Source organism: Aspergillus melleus (assembly GCF_016097325.1).
Source record: "Aspergillus melleus strain CBS 546.65 chromosome Unknown contig7, whole genome shotgun sequence".
Taxonomy (NCBI): domain Eukaryota; kingdom Fungi; phylum Ascomycota; class Eurotiomycetes; order Eurotiales; family Aspergillaceae; genus Aspergillus; species Aspergillus melleus.
Window position 1 is genome coordinate 1,962,713 of NW_025763376.1, and position 17,479 is coordinate 1,980,191.

At 49.8% G+C, this 17,479-nt stretch overlaps 6 protein-coding genes across 6 annotated transcripts; 2 read left to right on the forward strand and 4 right to left on the reverse strand.

Annotated features, from left to right (window-relative positions):
- Positions 1–133: 133 nt before the first annotated feature.
- Positions 134–1,542, forward strand: YEY2_2 (aminotransferase-like domain-containing protein; the record flags this gene model as incomplete). Its single annotated transcript, XM_046093353.1, has 3 exons — positions 134–610; positions 659–1,035; positions 1,095–1,542. 3 exons carry the CDS (start codon positions 134–136, stop codon positions 1,540–1,542), a joined length of 1,302 nt encoding a protein of 433 aa, XP_045949331.1.
- Positions 1,543–1,989: 447 nt separating this feature from the next.
- Positions 1,990–3,724, reverse strand: LDX57_011610 (putative MFS transporter; the record flags this gene model as incomplete). The annotated part of the gene is made up of 5 exons (XM_046093354.1): positions 1,990–2,128; positions 2,209–2,373; positions 2,440–3,134; positions 3,200–3,589; positions 3,647–3,724. 5 exons carry the CDS (start codon positions 3,722–3,724, stop codon positions 1,990–1,992), a joined length of 1,467 nt encoding a protein of 488 aa, XP_045949332.1.
- Positions 3,725–4,606: 882 nt separating this feature from the next.
- LDX57_011611 (cytochrome P450) lies at positions 4,607–6,268 on the forward strand (the record flags this gene model as incomplete). The annotated part of the gene is made up of 4 exons (XM_046093355.1): positions 4,607–5,165; positions 5,222–5,722; positions 5,779–5,896; positions 5,959–6,268. The coding sequence occupies 4 exons, from the start codon at positions 4,607–4,609 to the stop codon at positions 6,266–6,268; spliced, it is 1,488 nt and encodes a 495-aa protein (XP_045949333.1).
- Positions 6,269–6,416: 148 nt separating this feature from the next.
- Positions 6,417–7,581, reverse strand: LDX57_011612 (alpha/beta hydrolase; the record flags this gene model as incomplete). Its single annotated transcript, XM_046093356.1, has 3 exons — positions 6,417–6,587; positions 6,740–7,325; positions 7,385–7,581. 3 exons carry the CDS (start codon positions 7,579–7,581, stop codon positions 6,417–6,419), a joined length of 954 nt encoding a protein of 317 aa, XP_045949334.1.
- Positions 7,582–7,834: 253 nt separating this feature from the next.
- pks3_5 (Mycolipanoate synthase) lies at positions 7,835–12,802 on the reverse strand (the record flags this gene model as incomplete). The annotated part of the gene is made up of 5 exons (XM_046093357.1): positions 7,835–9,582; positions 9,634–10,834; positions 10,923–10,948; positions 10,996–11,092; positions 11,144–12,802. The coding sequence occupies 5 exons, from the start codon at positions 12,800–12,802 to the stop codon at positions 7,835–7,837; spliced, it is 4,731 nt and encodes a 1,576-aa protein (XP_045949335.1).
- Positions 12,803–13,321: 519 nt separating this feature from the next.
- pks3_6 (type I polyketide synthase) lies at positions 13,322–15,927 on the reverse strand (the record flags this gene model as incomplete). Its single annotated transcript, XM_046093358.1, has 7 exons — positions 13,322–13,779; positions 13,829–13,941; positions 13,996–14,327; positions 14,382–14,494; positions 14,549–14,672; positions 14,723–15,230; positions 15,296–15,927. 7 exons carry the CDS (start codon positions 15,925–15,927, stop codon positions 13,322–13,324), a joined length of 2,280 nt encoding a protein of 759 aa, XP_045949336.1.
- Between the last annotated feature and the right edge of the window lie 1,552 nt (positions 15,928–17,479).

Genomic DNA, 17,479 nt, shown 5'->3' on the forward strand with positions numbered 1-17,479 from the left:
TGAATGGCCCGGTCGCATACCTTGCCATTTCGGGCATTTTGAACCAAGGTCCCACTTCACCCTCCAGCAGGTCACAACATAAAACACCCTGTCACCCCACCACCTTCTCGGAGGATTGGAAGAATAGTTGAAAATGTTGGAGAGACGCCAGATCAATTTCTTCCGGGGCTCACCAGCCCTAAACCTCGTTCCAACCGAATTACTCAAACAGGCGGCCTCCACTGCGTTGTCCGATCCAGCCATCTCAGGCCCAGGATGCGACTACGGCCCTGACGAGGGCTATTTGCCGCTTAGGGAAAACGTCGCCAAGTGGCTCACGAGGATATATCGACTGCCGCAGTCAATCAAGACCGAGCGGATCTGCATCACTGGCGGGGCGAGTCAAAACCTAGCCTGTTTGTTGCAGGTGTTTACCGACCCGGTGCAAACCAGAGCCATATGGCTGCCCCAACCGACTTATCACCTGGTATTTCAGGTCTTTGAAGATGCTGGATTCCATGGCCTGCTGAAAGCCATCCCGGAAGATGCTGAAGGAATGGATGCCAGGGCGCTTAATCTGGCAATATCGCGGATGGAGTCGGATCCGGCGACCTTGGACAGATTGTGTGAAGTATAAACTGTCGTGCCTATTTGGGTTGAAGATACTGACTTCGACTAGACGCCAATAAAACCACCATTGCCGTATCGGAAGATTTACAAGCACGTCGTCTACTGCGTACCGACATTCGCTAATCCCACAGGCGTCACAATGCCGGTTTCCCGAAGAGAAGAGCTTGTGCGAGTAGCGCGCAAACACGACGCGCTGATCGTTAGCGACGATGTCTATGACTTTCTGCATATATCGGGTGCAACAGCGTCGACGGGAGCGGTCCCTCCGCCGCGGATTGTTGATATCGACAGAACGTTCGATGGCGGGCTACAGGATCGATTCGGAAATGCTCTGAGCAACGGGTCGTTCAGTAAGCTTGTTGGACCCGGGTGTCGTGTTGGGTGGGCCGATGGGCCAGGTCCTCTGATGTATGGACTCTCTCAATGGTAGGTGATTATCTCTTGGGACTCTATCAATCGGATGAAACCGAGACTAACCGGGACAGTGGCTCGAATATCTCCGGCGGTGCACCATCCCAATTAATGTCAACGTTCATCAACCAGATTGTCCAAGACGGGTCATTGACAACTCATATCGACAAAGCTCTGATTCCGGCCTGTACGCGACGGTTCGACGCTATCGTGTCAGCTATCAAACACCATCTCGTACCACTTGGTGTGTCTTTCCAACCAGATGGAGAGAGTATGCCTCCCGGCGGATACTTTGTTTGGCTTACCCTTCCTGAGCCGCTGAGTAGCTCCGAAGTCTGCGAGCAGGCAAAAAGAGTAAATCTCATTCTAGGAAATGGAACAGTTTTTGCTGTGCCAGGGAACGACATACCAGACATTCTTCGTCGGCAGTTGAGGCTTTGTTATATGTGGGTGGATGAAGGGGATATTGTGGACGGAATCGTTCGGCTGGCGGAAGTTATCCAGAGTGTTTTGAGGGGTTGATGATGAAGTTGTAGTAGGGATCCCGTGACTATGGACGGTTTTGAATTGAGCCATGTGTGGTTGGTGTACGTTGAGGGGCAACATGTCCAGGATAAAATGTGAAAAGGGCAAATTATTTCAAAGGGTGGAAATTGGGCCGAACGAGCTGAAAGAATCACACAGTACAGCATCAAAGCGGGAGGAAATATCAAGGGCAGCGAACATAGCTAATTATTGAGAGACATACTCACGTGCTGCTGGTGACCCCAGGGAGTCAGTGTGGATCCCAACAGACAATACCCCGGCCCAGATGACGGAATTGAATCATGGATGCCATACTTTGAACCAGCAAAAAGATATGCGAACAGGTTCATCCAATCATTTTCTACAATTCACGGACAATTTGAACCAATTCATGCGAGACAGTCCCAGACAGATAGTTTACATTGAATATTATGTGTTGCTCAATTAGTCGTCTCTGGCATACGGACTTCGTTTCCTGAGAGCCGGACCGTAGTATCTAAGTAAAATGGTACAAGGTATGCCAATAAATGTTGCTATCAATGCAAGGAGGGTGTTGCCCCATCCGTTTCCTAGGTTGCCGTAACTTCATAAGGTTAGTATTTGGGTGGTCATCTAGTTGGGCAAAACAAGAATGCTCTGGGTAGATTATATGAAGAAGCTTACAGGCTGGGAGCTGCCAAGGGCAAGGCAAAGGCAAGAATACTCCGTAGGACGATGATGGCGGCCATGGCACTTGCGGCGAATTTTTGATAGGTGTCAATGATGTAGCCCATGACACAAAGAATTTCAAGGATGGTCCCGGCACTATAGATTGCCGCGCCGATATTTCTGGAACAGAAGATTAGCGCTAAGTCTGTATGAGCTGATTAGATTTGTTGCGAATGGTATCCTCACGGCATAATCCAATGAACATTCGACCTTGCACTCCAGCCATACCAAAATAACCCCACCGGTACGATAAATGCCCCAAGGATAAGCACCGGCAGACGGAACTCCGGCAGCCCATGTCCTCCGTTTCTATCGCACAGCTTCCGATAATAGCGGTCGGCGAGTCGTGTTCCGATCTGAGAAGCAATTCCCATTCCAATGAACATGGAAATATAGTTCAGTGATCCAATGGACACAGACTCGCCATAGACGTCCGACCAAACGTCCGGGAAACTCGCGATCAGGAGATAGAGAATACCATAGAGGTATGCGCAGTATAAACTCCACACTTGCACTACAGGCTGGGTAGCGAGCAGTTTAAAGGGTCTGACGATACTAGTGCTGAGGAGCTTCGCAAGCGAGATTGTATCGTGTTCGGTGTAGAGGTTGAGATTCCCAGTGCACTTGCGGAGGCGTCTACAGCGCTTTTGGAGAAGAATGGGGGCATACGTCTCCCGGAAAAACGGGAGACAGAATATTTGGATGGCACCGCCGGCAATCGACACGACATAGAAGCACCAGCGCCATGATGTATATTGAACGAGGAAGCCGCCTGCTATCGGGCCAATCGCTACTCCCGCGAGGGGAGCCAAGGTGTAAACCGCAAGAGCTTGGCCTCGTTCACGGGGTGTAAATAAGTCGGCGTTGATGCCACTGCCGATCTAGTAAGATGAACCTCACATTAGGAATCTAGAATGCCTTCTTGTGAACGGGACAAATGACATACTGCAAAAGGCCCGGCTCCACCCAAACCCGCAAAGAAGCGAAAGACAATAAGCTGGGTCGGAGTGCGCGACACCCCACAGAGCGTATTAAAGACGATATAAAATATATTTGCCGATTGAAGAATCAAAGAGCGACCAAACACCTCTGACAACGGGGCTGTGAATAACGGTATGAAAGCCGTTCCTAGTAAGAATGCCGACAGAGACAACACCGCTAGGAGGCTTGAGGAAAAGTGCAGATCCTCTTGGATAGCAGTCAACGCTGGGGCCATGGTGGCGGAACTGATCGAGGAGAGGAAGTTGAACAGGGACATGGGAAGAATTGTCGTCCATTTTCGACTTTGCGGCCAATTTTTGGGGTTCTCTGGGTCGTCGGGACCGTCCCATGTTACCTATACATGTTCGATTTAGTTAGAGGCAGACTCAACATGGTAGGATCAAGTACTTACAAGGTTCGGAACCGATACATTCTGTGATTGGAAAGTGGAATTATCATTGGGTAAACCACCAGTTGCCTTTTCAGCCATAGCCCGAGATAAGTTATAAATATGGATGTACCCGAGGCGATTATTCAGGCCAGGCGATGGCAATTATGAGGGAGTCGAAAGAGAGAGATGACATGCGAAAAGGGAATAAGATGAAAGTACAGACAGAATGATGGTCAAAGATTGTTTTCCAGATGCAAATTGATGGAAATGGCGAGTTGGAGGGATGGGGAGTAGAGGAGACAGAAGGAGCAGTAAGAAGGGGGAATGCGAATCACTGCCCGGGCCAGACCCAGGTACGGTAACACTTTACATTCCGGATACTGCCAGTAGTGTATTGCCGGCAGAAAACGGCAATAACACAAGATCATACGGTACTTTTCATTTCCAGGCGTAACACAAGTGCGGGTCGGTCCGCCAAGTGGGTCCCCCTGGGGTTACACCATGGAATTCCCGGCGAATCCTTCAAACTAAGACAATCAACATTTGCTCCTCCACATGGGCCTGAGCTTGTTGCCTGTTGGGTGCATAGGATGGATAACGAGGTCAGCGAGCATCGTCTTACTGTACTCAGCTTAGTCCACACACTCATCTCCAGATACTGGTCGGTTAGCACGGCACACCTAGGAAGTACACCGAGATTGTTGTCAACATTCACAATGGGGGCTATCTGACCTCAGCCGTGACGTGTCCGTTAATGCAATTACGATAGACTTTTTAAGTGTTGTATTACAATGACAGCCGTCTTTGTCAGTATAGTAAGACATTTGTGTCTTATCTTTCTGATCATTCCAAACCTTGAGCTAAGCCCTCGAGGGTATGATGCTGTGATTGAAGCCTACTCACGTCCATAACGCAGTCGGCTCGAGATACAAAGTACCAACTACTCTATCCTTTGCAAAGCAAAAGCTCCAGCTAAGCACCATGTGGCTCTACTTTGTGCTGGTCACAATACTAGTGATCGCAACCCGGCACATTGCCCACCGGATCAAAAGATGGAAGACCAATCGTCACTATGCCTTGAAGTACGGCACCAAAGACCCTGTCATACTCGCCGGTATTGCCCCTCCAGAGGGAGGAAATTACGACAAGGAAACCATGCGAGCATTTAAAGAGCATCGAGGTCTTGAACTCATTCAAAAGAGACACATTGCTGGAGGCTACACCTTCCAAACGCACACCATCGGTGGCCGGATCATCAACACCTCAGAGCCCGAAAATATCAAGACCATACAGGCCAGTCGGTTTGAGGATTACTCTCTTGGTTTCAGACAGGTTGCTTTGGGCCCATTGCTGGGTAAGGGCGTCTTCACCAATGATGGCAAAGACTGGGAACATTCTCGGGCGTTGGTCCGACCGAATATGAGCAAGACACTGTATACCGACTTTAGCAACTTGGAACGACATGTTCAGGAGATGCTTTCGCACATGCCGAAGGACGGAAGTACAATTGACATTCAAGACATGTTCTTCAAGCTAGCATGTAAGTACTACCATCAATTTGGAATCATATGGCACTATGAGCTCACGATCTCATAGTCGACGCCTCGTCTGAGTTCCTATTTGGAGAGTCAGTTCGCGCCTTCGAAGCCGCCGAAGATTCTGATGAAGCCAAGTTCGGTGCCGCTTTCGACTATGCTAGCGGAGAAACCGTCCGTCGTCTACACTATGGCCCATACTTGTTTTTGTACTTCAACAGAGACTTCACAAAGGCATGCAAGACTGTCCACAAGTTTGTTGACAAGGTGATTGCCAAGGCGGCTACTCGCCGTGCTCAGGGGAAGCCTAATCAGTACATCTTTCTGGACAGCTTGATGGACTCCGTTGCAGACCCTCAGAGACTGCGGTCGGAAACACTTAATGTCATGCAAGCTGGTCGCGACACAACTGCCAGTCTCCTTGCAACTGTATTCTACCTCCTTGCTCGGCATCCAGAGATATGGACGAAGCTGGATGCTGAGATCGGGGAATTGAACGGAAAGCCGCCAACCTATGAGGAGCTGAAGAAACTCACGTATCTGCGCTACGTGATGAACGAGAGTAAGTAATCGCGACCCTGATATAACAGTACTGTTGCTGAAAGTACGACACACCAGCTCTCCGTATTCATCCAGTCGCCCCCATCAATAGCCGCGTCGCCGTGCGCGACACGATCCTTCCAGTCGGAGGAGGGCCAGATCATAAATCCCCGATTTTCATCCCCAAGGGGCAGAAGTACGCGATCCCAACAGCTCCATGTTCCTTCAAGTGATTAATGGTCTTATTAACAAAACCAGAATCTCATTCCCCACCTACGTACTCCACCGCCGATCGGACATCTACGGCCCCGATGCCCATGAATTTCGACCCGAGCGATGGGGCGAGCCCACCTTCCGCCCGGGATGGGCGTATATCCCATTCAACGGAGGGCCGCGTATCTGTCTAGGACAACAGTATGCGTTGACGGAGGCGGGATATACGATTGTGCGTCTGGTGCAAACCTTCAAGGCAGTGGAGCAGCGCGATTTCACACGTTACAAGGAGTCTGTTCGCGTTTCAGCTAGCATTTTTGGGGGTGTGCAAATTGGGCTAATCCCCCGGGAGTAGTGGGAGGTGATTGATGGGGCGGATTAGATTGTTCTAGGAATCGTATAGCTGCAACGATGATTTAAATGAGCAGAATTACCATCTAGCTGTTCCGCACGATGTTTGTGTAATCAGAGTGACTTGCAATAAATCAAACGATGAGCGGCTATCATGGCCAATGTTTTCTGATAAATTCCAGTCCTTCTTTAACCCAGTCATCTTCCGCAGTATGCATGACTTCGAATCCATGATCTCCCTTCTGAAGACTTAACAAAACCGGTACTTCAGGCAAGGTCACCTTTAGTCGATCCGCAAACCCTGTAGCACACACCGATGGAACCTATTAATTTCCTGTCAGCACATCCAGACCCCAGTCTGCATTCTAGCCCGGTTGAGCCCCACTGAAAAGCTCGGTAAGAAATAGAAAGACCCGCGAAATAGAAGGTAATAGAAGTTGGGCAGATCTCATGAAAAAGGAAAGGGAGAACATACCACAGAGTCCTCCCCTCCCTGAACAAGCCAGATGGGGGGCAAAGAATCAACCTTCTCTATCATCTTCATCACATCAAGCTTGTCATCTGCCTTCAACCCCAACCATCTAGGCAAGTAGGCCTGCTGCAAGACACACGTCAAGAATTCCCACATCTCAACCGCATCGCCACTCGTCCTAATCACCCCCTCTTTCATATTCCTCGTATATTCTCGTATAATGATCTCGGCCTTTCGTGGTGGCGGCGGCCTCTTCCCTAGGATCAGTTTTGGTCCAGGGACTTTATAATGCGGGATATCGGTGTAGAGGGAGCCCGCGATCGACAGCAAGACTCTTATTTGCGAGAGCTGCGGGAAAAGAAGCGATGATTGCACCGCGAGATAGCCACCTGCTGAAGTCCCTGCGCATGCGACCCGAGAAAGGTCCGGGCGAGCGTGCCAGGTGGAGCTTTCTGTCGGGAGGGTATTGCGGAGCCAGATCCAGAAGGCTTCAACATCGGAAAGGATATCCGCGGCGTTGGACTCGGGGATGAGCCTGTAGTCGGGGGAAATGATGATTGAGTCTTTGGAGAGGCATAGATCCAGCATCCTTATTGGAGGGTTGTCAATGAAGACTACATTGAAGGGATGAGGTATGAGTTTGTTTACCATGGCGCAAACCAGCCTTCGTACATGCGGTCTCCGATGATGAATCCACCGCCATGCCAATAGACTAGAACCGGGTACTCGCCGCTTAGTTTACCTTGGAGTGACTTTGGAATCAGGATCGATGAATTGAGAGATTGGGTATTGATGACTTTGTACGTGAGGTCGACCCTGTCGAAGGGAGCGAACTTGTTGCTCATGGTGGCGGGTGTAGAGGTATAAGCAAACTGTTAAGGAGAAACGGACCAGAAGGAAAGAAGGGAGCACCAGGGGAGATACTCTGGCTTTATAGATGCGATGATCCACGTCGCTTAGATTATGCATAATCCGTGGCCCTGAACCCTAATTTATTGGCTAGATATCATTTTGAAGGTTATGTCTCAATGAGTAACTATAGGAGTCTACTTAGAATATGAACCCTGGGTTGAATACCAGTTAGATGCGGCAAAGCCACTATTTACTAGAATACTTCTGTTGTAGCCTCTTCGCGGCCAACCCACCCAGCGCCTCAATAGTACCACCGTTCATCAATTCCAAGACCGAGACATCAACACCCAGATTCTGCCTCCACCAATTCCGCACCTCAATCGCCACTAGCGAGTCAACTCCAACATCAGAAAGAGTTACGGACATCGGAACTTCGTCTTCCTCGCGCATTAAGAAGCTCGCCACACAGTGTGCCAGCTCGGCAGCAATGACATCCGCAGAAGCCTTCTGCTCTAGTTTAGTCGGGTCGCACATCATGCTAGCAAGGAAGTGCTTAAGCTGGTCAGCACCGTCACTTCTCTCCGCTTCAGACGTTTTTTGGATATTGCGGTAGATTGCCATCCGAGGGTCCCGTTTCCACATGCTGGCATTCTGAGGATCCATGATGGGGATACGCGAATCTAACGCCTGCACGATATGGCTGGGATTTTGGAATCCGGCGAATGCGGATGGTATCTTGGCCGGTGCATAACGAGATGAAGATCGCGCGATGGTGAGCTGCAAGCTGTCCAGGAAGTTTTGCTCTGTCAACAATGTTTCCAGGGTAGCGATCAGTGTCTCCCTGGTTGCTGGAGTCCGGCTCACGTATCCGACGTCGTCGACCGGACCGATGTTTATCACTGAGGCGGCAAGGCCCATATTCTGGCGATACTGGACGAAGGAGTCAAGGAAGGTGTTAGCCGAGGCGTAATTGGACTGGCCATAGTAACCAAAGGTTCCTCCAACCGAGGAGAACAGAACAAAGAAGTCCATGTCTTTGGGAAGGCACTCATGCAGATTCCATGATCCTTGAACCTTGGGGCGCACTGCCGTATGCCAGGAGTCAATATCCATACTGAGGACACCGACATCGCGCAGGACCATTGCCATCTGCATGACACCGGCAATTGGCAGAGAGACTTGGTCAACAGCGTGCTTAACGGCGCCCGGGTCGGCAATGTCGCATGCGAAGCACTGGGTAGAGCAACCCATTGTGTTCAACTCATTCAGGAACACGCGATCTTCCTCGGATTTTCCGGCAGATCTGGAGAGGAACATGAGATGGCGTGCGCCGTTGAGTGCCATCCAGCTGGCGATCGCTTTACCCAACCCACCAAGACCACCGACGAGGAGATAAGAAGCATCACCGCGGAACCGGGGTTGGGGAACGGTAGCAGTCAAGGGTAGAGTGTCTTCTTCGGGGAATTTGATCACAACCTTTCCGATGTGAGTTCCCTTTTGCATGAATCTGAAGGCATCTTCTGCATCCTCCGCATTGAACGTGGTGATCGGCGTAATGGGCTTGAAACAGCCATTGAGGTATTCATCCACCATGAGTTGCAGAAGACGCGCCACGGTCGACTTGTGCGTGACAAGAAGACGAGCGATGTCACCGCCGATGAAAGCTCGATTATCCTCAAACGGGTCCAAGGCCAGCTTTCCTCGGCCAACCATGTCGCGTTTGCCGATTTCAGCCATGGCACCATAAGGAGCAACGCATTTCCATGATGTGTGCAGCAACTCGCCCGATAGCGAATTCAATACCAAGTCCACGCCCACTCCATTGGTGGAGTTCATCACGCCGTCTAAGAAGCTACTGTCTCGGGAGTTGAAGATCCGGTCCCTTGGAACGCCAAATTCATGGGTCAAGAATGCGGCTTTTTCTTCCGAACCGACAGTCGCGTAGATATCTGCCCCGATCCACTTCGCCACATTCATTGCACAGATACCAACACCTAGGAACATTAGTGCCTGACTGCATGATCTCTCAAGTTATGATGACTTACCTCCGGCGGCACTGTGAATCAATATAGATTGGCCCTTCTCAAGTTTCCACTTCTCAACGAGGAACATCAGCACGGTGATGTAAACAACGGGCATTGTAGCCGCTTCCTCGTCAGTAAGCTGGTCCGGAATCTTAACGCAGAGACTGGCCGGTCTGTTGATGACGGTGGCCATTCCAACGGATTCACACCCGATAAGCATAACCCTATCGCCCACAGCAATGTTCGATACTTCGGACCCAACCTTGGTAACATAACCAGTACCCTCCAGTCCCAGTGGGCTGCTACCGTCTTTAATAGTATCTCCACCGGGTATAACGCCCATGGCAATCATGACGTCCTTGAAATTGAGACCTACAGCTGTCATCCGGATACTCGCCTCTTCGGCGCTTGGCTCACCCAAGGGTTGGCTGGCCCAGTGAAGGGTTTGCAATAATCCAGGAGTGCCAATAGTCAAACCCTTGGTTTCGGGCTCATCGGCAGTCTCACAAAGTGCCTTCTCTACCGGTACCCAGTGGAACCGACCGGTATTCAATGCGCCATTCGACCAAGCCCATTCCATGTCTGGATCCAGTTCGCCGATATCATCTCTGGAGCTTTGCAATGTTTCAATAACATCAATCACAGCCTGGGCAGCCTCTGGCTGCAAGTCTTCAAGCTCAAGCGTAGCAAAAGACATCGCAAGCTCAGACCTTATGGTTCTCGCCATTCCGAGAATCTGCGCTGCCTGCGGATCCTTGGGATTGATCTGGGCGGAGGGTGAAAGCCAAAGGACTGTCGATACTTGGAGGGAGTCCACGAGACGTAGGAAATTGGTGAGATCATCTTCGGAGATGTCTTGTAGCAGTGGTCTCTCTCCAAGGTCCATGAGCGAGATCAAGTCTTGGTCAGCTGGAAGGTCTTCTCCCCATTTGCGATGGTCCACCTCCACGCCTTGATTCTGGAGAAGGCGTTCTAGCTCTGACGCAAATTCGCTGGGCTCTGCAGCGTGAAGCAAGGTGACTCTCTCGGCGACACTGTCTTGAACAATTGGCTTTGCGATGATGTTGGCGTTGTAAGTGTAGGGCTGCTCATTGTCGAGAGTTACGGAATCGCAGCCCTCGAAGCCCGCCAGCCGTAGTCTTTTGTCCCATTCATCGGGCGAGATAAACGGGCTTCCGATGCGACCGTCCTCTTCGCTCAGCCACCATCCGGGAAATTGGCCCTGCATTACGTTAACAACGCCCAAAGAGTAACCTAGTTTGGGACTGGCCGTCAATCACGGAAACGCATATAAACAAGGCCGGGCTTACCATAATGAAGCTCATGGCGCGAGTTACTACTCCGGTCAGCGAGATTCAGGGGGTAATTGGGAGTCAAACATACTAGGACATAACTCCTGGAGAAACAATTGACCCTTCGGTTGGAGCAAGGTGCGCACGTTGGTCAATGTATCCTGCAGAAATGGCGTGGCGTGCAGAACCTATCATCAGTCAGCCAAGATTTCCTTCTCATCATATCCTTCTGCGCTCACATTAGATGCGATAATTAGGTCATATTCGCCAGCATTGAACCCTTGCTCCACAGGATCCCTGGATATATCGAGGGCCTTGTACTCAATACCGTCATAGTCCTTGAACCGCTCCTTCGCCTGAACAAAGAAGCCCGATGATATATCAGTGTAGGTATATTTCAGATACAGTCGCTCGTCGAAGTCGGATTTCAATTGCTCCAGGAATTTGGCTGTCAACCCGCCCGTTCCTGCGCCAATTTCGAGAATCCTCAACTGGGGCTTGGCATGGCCCAGCAGTTGCATGAAGTCAGTGAAATCCCAAATGTCGTTGTACCAACTGTAGATTCCGGTGAGAACACCATCCTGGAGTAGGAGATCAAGGTAGTCTGTTCGTCCTTCGTACACGTTAACAACTTCCTCGAAGGCCCTCTTGATGGCAGTCGCGGGCGCCCAGCCACCCGACGCGACACAGCGGTCGAAGACCTCTGGAATGAGGTCTTTGCGCTGGATCTCATTCATCTTAGTCAAGTCAAGGGAGTCATTCACCAACGGGTATTCTGGCTGCCGGAATCTGTCATGTTGCTCCTCTAGCCACACGCGATATTTCTCCATGTGGGGGTGAGAGGTGGATCGGCCTTTCAAGGCGTTTCTTGCTTCAATAGAACATAGAACATAGAGACGCTCAAGATCCTGGATCTGGTCTCGGATATTGAACTTCAGCTTCATTAGATCGCCGGCTTTTAGGAAGTCGAAATGCGGCTTCCACTGGAGCTGGAGAAATCTCAGTTCCGCCGGCTGATCGACACCAGAGTCCTCCATAGCCTTTCCTCTGAATCCCTTCAGGTAAAAGACCATCTCGTCGTCTGTGATGCCGTACGAGGCACCCTCGACTGTACCAGGCTTTCCAGCTGCTGCCGTACTAATGCTAATACGCTTCCCGGCTGCATCGCCGATATACATTTCCTCAATGAATGTGGGCAGGAACAAGGACTTGAAAGTCCGGTATATTCCTTGGCACGTTGCCACTGTCAAAGACTGGAAAACGAGGTCAAGAGTGGAAGGATGAAGCATGTATGGGGACTCGGCAGGTTCTTGCTTGTCCAGGATCTGGGCTGCCGCAACCTTGTCGGCGACACTGGCTGCCATATCCTCTAGACCAGTAAACCTCGGTCCATAGTTGAGACCCACTCTAGCCATGGTTGTATACCAGCGCGTCGACGAGACCTGCCTGTCAAGACTCTGAATGTTCTTTCGTGGGAATGGGGAAGCACGACCGCTACGCACGAGCCCAGAGCAGTGTTTATTCCAAGCGGATCCATCATTGGAGACAATCTGGAAATCATACCAGTCACTGTCCAGAGTCGCGGTAAGTCGTTGGGGTCGCAGCGTCGTCATAATCTCGACTGGTTTGTCATTGTAGAGAACAAGAGCCTTGCTCAGCTCCACGTCTTTCACCGTGTAGTCTCGAATGTCGTTGACTTGAAAGATCGCTTCGCCGGCCATGGCGATGTATCCCGCACCCGGGAAGACGATGTCATTTCCAACACAGTGGTCTCGCAGCCATGGGACATCCATGAGTCGCAACTCATTTCGCCACATCGGCGACACCTCGTTAGCTTCAATAACACGTAGACCCAGCAGGTCATGAGGAAGATGTTTGCGGAACCTCCAATTCTTCATGATCCGTGTTTCTCCCCAGTAGCTTTTGTCATAGTGCCAAGGGTAGGTGGGCAAGTCAGTAAGGACATATGCTGAATTAGATGATGGATAAGAGATCTGAACCCCAAGACAATGTAGTTGGCCAACTGCCTCCAGGAACGAAACAGTGTCGCTTTTGCCGCGGACCAGTGCAGATATATAGTTGATTGAGGTTGATTTCTCGCTATATATTTGTCTCAAGGGTCCAGCAAGAGCGGAGTGCGGCCCAACTTCTAGGTGAACACTGCATTCTTGCGAGCCAGAAATCAATGCACAGACGGCGGAATGGAACAGCACAGGGCTTTCCAAATTAGTTTGCCAATATTCCGGTGCGAAATCGGATGCTTGGTGGAGCTGCTTTGCTTGGACGCTGGAATAGAAAGGGATGTTCGGCGACTGTGGAAAAAGATGTGGAGTAATAAGATCGCGGTAAATGTCGCCAACGAGGGCCATATGATCTGTTTTTCCGTAAGCTGCGTCACTTGTGATTAAATAAGGAGATTACTTACGCGAGTGATAGGCCATTTCAACCTGGAGCCTGCGCGCAAACGTGTCGGGGTTCCCTTCCTTAATTCTCGCGAGCGTACTTTCCAACGGCTTCGAATCGCCAGAGAGAGTGACGCTCGACCCACTGTTTTCGCAGGCAACCTTGACTCCTGGTTCAAGGTACTTCGCAACATCATTTTTGGACATGCCGACAGCGGCCATTGCTCCCAATCGCTGAGAAGATCTGCAGACATACCCACGATAGTACGCGGCGATGATCGCCTCTTTCAAGGACAAAACCCTAGCTGCGTAGGCGGCAGCAATCTCACCACTTGAGTGTCCAACCACCGAAGAGGGAACTATATCCCAGGTTTGAAGAAGGTTAACGAGACCCAGCTGAATAGCTGTGCACAACGGCTGGGCATATTCCGCCCGACCAATGATGGCTCTGTCATCACAGTTTAACAACACATCTGTTGAAAGGTTAGCAGGAAAAGAAAGCTAGAGGACGGGTAATTTGACCTTCAATTGACCACGACGGTGCGTGCTCAAGCTCCTTCAAACTCCGGTCCATGGACCTAATGTCTTCAAGAAATGATGGGTAATCGAGCATGAGCTCCTTAGCCATATTAACCCTAGATATAGTCTAACATTAGCAATGTTTGAACATGAAAGGAATGCTCTCTCACCATTGAGCGCCCTGTCCTGTGAACACAAACGCAACCTTGCGAGCACCTTGAAATTTAAAAGCCGTGGAGACGTGGAAGCCTTCGGAACTTCCATCTACAACACTGAAACTTCTTAATTTCAGGTGCTCCCGTCTCTCTACCAGGGTGTAGGCCATATCCCTCGCATTTTCTGGGTGCTCAGCGAGATAGCACTCCATATTATGAGCTATCTTGTTCAAAGCATCGACGTGGTTTGCAGAGAAGACTAGAAGGCTTTTCTCGGGCTTCTCGATGGCAGGAGCTTGGCTGCCTGAGGGTTGCACGCCATAAGCTGCCGCTGAATCAATGATAAACTTATAGAGTCAGTATTCGCTGCTTGTGTTGTTTAATGGAAGCGATAGACTTACATGAGCATTTGAGCCACCGATGCCATAGGAATTAACGCTTATACGTTCGACACGATCCGTTGGCCATGGCGTCGGCTCCACAGGGACTGTCAACTTTGCGGATTCCCAAGGGACTTCGAAACATTAGCATCACCAATTGTTCTACTACTCTCGAACGAAGTCCTTACTAGATGGGTTGGGGTTATTGAATTTGATGTTCGGGATAATCGTGCGATTCTCCAGAGATAGCACAGCTTTCATGATGCTGGTCAACGCAGCCGCTCCCTCGCTGTGACCAAGGTTGGGTTTAATCTGTCTACTGTTAGCGGGCCACGCAACAATAGAATCGGAGTAAAACGTACAGCTCCGATATAAACCCCTTGCTCAAAGCACTTCCCAATGGCCGTTGCCTCGATAGGGTCACCGATCTTGGTACCCGTTCCGTGGGCTTCCACCATTGCTGTATCTGACAGTTCAAGCCCAGCAGCCTTGTAGGCTTGGCGAATGACAACATCATGAGCATCTGGGTTGGGAAGAGCCAAACCGTTCGTCTTTCCGTCCGCGTTGCTCGCTGAGCCCCGAATGACTGCTCGGATCGGGTTTCCGTCCTTTATAGCTTCATCGAGGCGCTTAATGTAGAGGGCCGTGACTCCTTCACCTCTCGCATATCCGTCTGCTGAGGCATCGAATGTTTTTGATGATCCTTCGGGTGAGAGTGCCATTTGTAGACTCATGCTGATGGTCATTCCCGGGGCAAGAATCAAATTGCTGCCGCAGACAATTGCAGAGGAAATCTCTCCCTGTCGGATTGCTTGTAAGGCCTGATGCAAGCTAAGTCCTGCAGAAGAGCACGCGCTTTTGAGGATCATACTATAATATTGTTAGACCTATCCTACTCCATCAAGCGTGTTTGAAACAGCAGTGCGTTGACTTACCTCGGACCCTTGAGATCATATTCGTACGACACACGATTCGGTAAAGCGAAGTCCAGACCCCCAAGAACTCTATAAGGATTATACTCATGTGTATCCTTGTGTTGTAGATCCTGCCAATCCTCGGAGAACATACCGACGTAAGTCCCGATATTCTTCCCGCGCCAGTTCGTCTCCCCTGCGCTCTCGAACGCTTCTCGAACCACCTCAAGCACAAGTCTGTGGTTAGGATCCACTTGCTCAATTTCAGCGGGAGTAAAGGAGAACATCGACAAGTCAAATTTTGAGAAATCAACGTCGTTTATGAGATAGCCATGTTTGGTGCTTATAGTTCCGTGCTTCCCATGGGGACTATAGTATGCGTCCACATTGAATCGGTCTTGTCCAATGACCGACCTCGCATCGCCTTTATTTATTAAGAAATTAAATAGGTCTCTGTCGTTTCGGATGCCTCCCGGGAGCCTCATTCCCATGCCACAAATCGCGATGGGGACTGATGGGGTTTGTTCGGAATCTGGCATGATGGGACTGGATTGATCGCTCATGATGTCCGTCTCATGATGCCCGTTGACTCCGTTGACTCCGTTTGTTTCAATAATAGGCGTAAGGCCGTTGATGCCACCGTTGATGCCCATGCTAGTGACAGCTGGTCGTGTTCAAGGAGGTATTCCGCTATAAGTGTTATTCTATTGAGAGAAAGGAATGTTAGTATGTTCAACTTGCATACCAAGCGGGAGCGTTCAAGGGGTTGTCAAAGACCTAATAGTATTGCAAGTAGTTTTTGCTACCAAGTAAATTGCGTCGTTGACTTCTGATTTGAGGGAATCTCCGGGAATTGGGTGAATAGAGATAAAGTATTGACCGCAATAATTAGCAACCGCGACGCGAAAAGTAATGTAATATAAGATTCTAGATCGTTTCTCGAACTACAGACCTTCTCTTTAAATTAGGTTCCCATGAACGTCTTTCCACTGCCTAAACTACTCGTTCCGTACCATGTCTTACTAGGCTATCCCATACGCCCCAACGATTCTTCTCACCGGATATTCACTCCGTATCTGAAACATATCCCAAAACTGTTGATAAGACGCTCCAGTGTAATCGGGGCCAAATGTCATCCCTCTCACGTAAGAGAACCATACGAATAATGTTGACTTGTTCTCGTAACCATTGTAAAACTGTTCACAAGTTCGGATATTTTTATCACAACTAGAGCCGAGATTCTAGCCGTCATTGAGGCAGTTATCACTTTGATCCACATATCGGCCCCCAGACGGAATCCCTCCGCCGCCCATATAGCGGATCTTTCGCGTTTCTAGAATACATGATACCAACATTTGAGTGCGCGAGTTAATGTGACAATGGCGAAGTAAACCGAGGTAGACAAGCCGTTCAAGGCTTACTCCGTACTCCGTAGTGGTGCGGATCAATCTTACAACCCTTGTTTATCAACCGTCCAAGCGAAGTTAAGGATCCGCTCTCATGCAGACGGGCAAAGTTCCCCGTCCAGTCAGCATTTGCTCTATGTGGCCTCAGATGAGACATCTTAACATGGACCGAGGGTATCTTGGAACGACTCTGTTAAATTACGCTTCCAAGGAAAGTTCGATCTTGATCACATGTGGTTCACTTGGCCTAAAATAGTCCATAATGGCGCACGGAATTGTCGGCATGGCCTGATGCGCTCTCTCATAGCTATGCCGAATACAATACTTCGGAACCTTACCGGTTATAATATGATAATCGTAGAAGATCTTGTCGCTTCCCTATCATGTTCATTTCCGTGTCTCAATCCAGCATCACAATATCGCAAGTGCTCCCGAAACTCCACCTATAGACAAAGCTTGTTGAGACAAGCAACGTGGATGCGACTTGGCTTCCTTGGCTTGAGGTTTTTGGCCCCAATTAATATAAATATTCCGCGCCATAATACAATACAAAGTAGTTACGGAATACAACACTCCGTGCCCAATCGATCCTTAGCCCGTTATGCACAGAAACATCATAAGAAGGGAAAAACTCGCTACATCGTATCGCGAATATAATCCACATCTTGGCCCCTTCGCGTCCGTGATACGTCGATAAGCGAGGAAGAAACACTGATCCACAAACTAAAACTAACCACTCCGTAACTCAGTCGAACATGCATTAAGCGACTATTGGCGAAGGAGCGATATCAACTAGGCA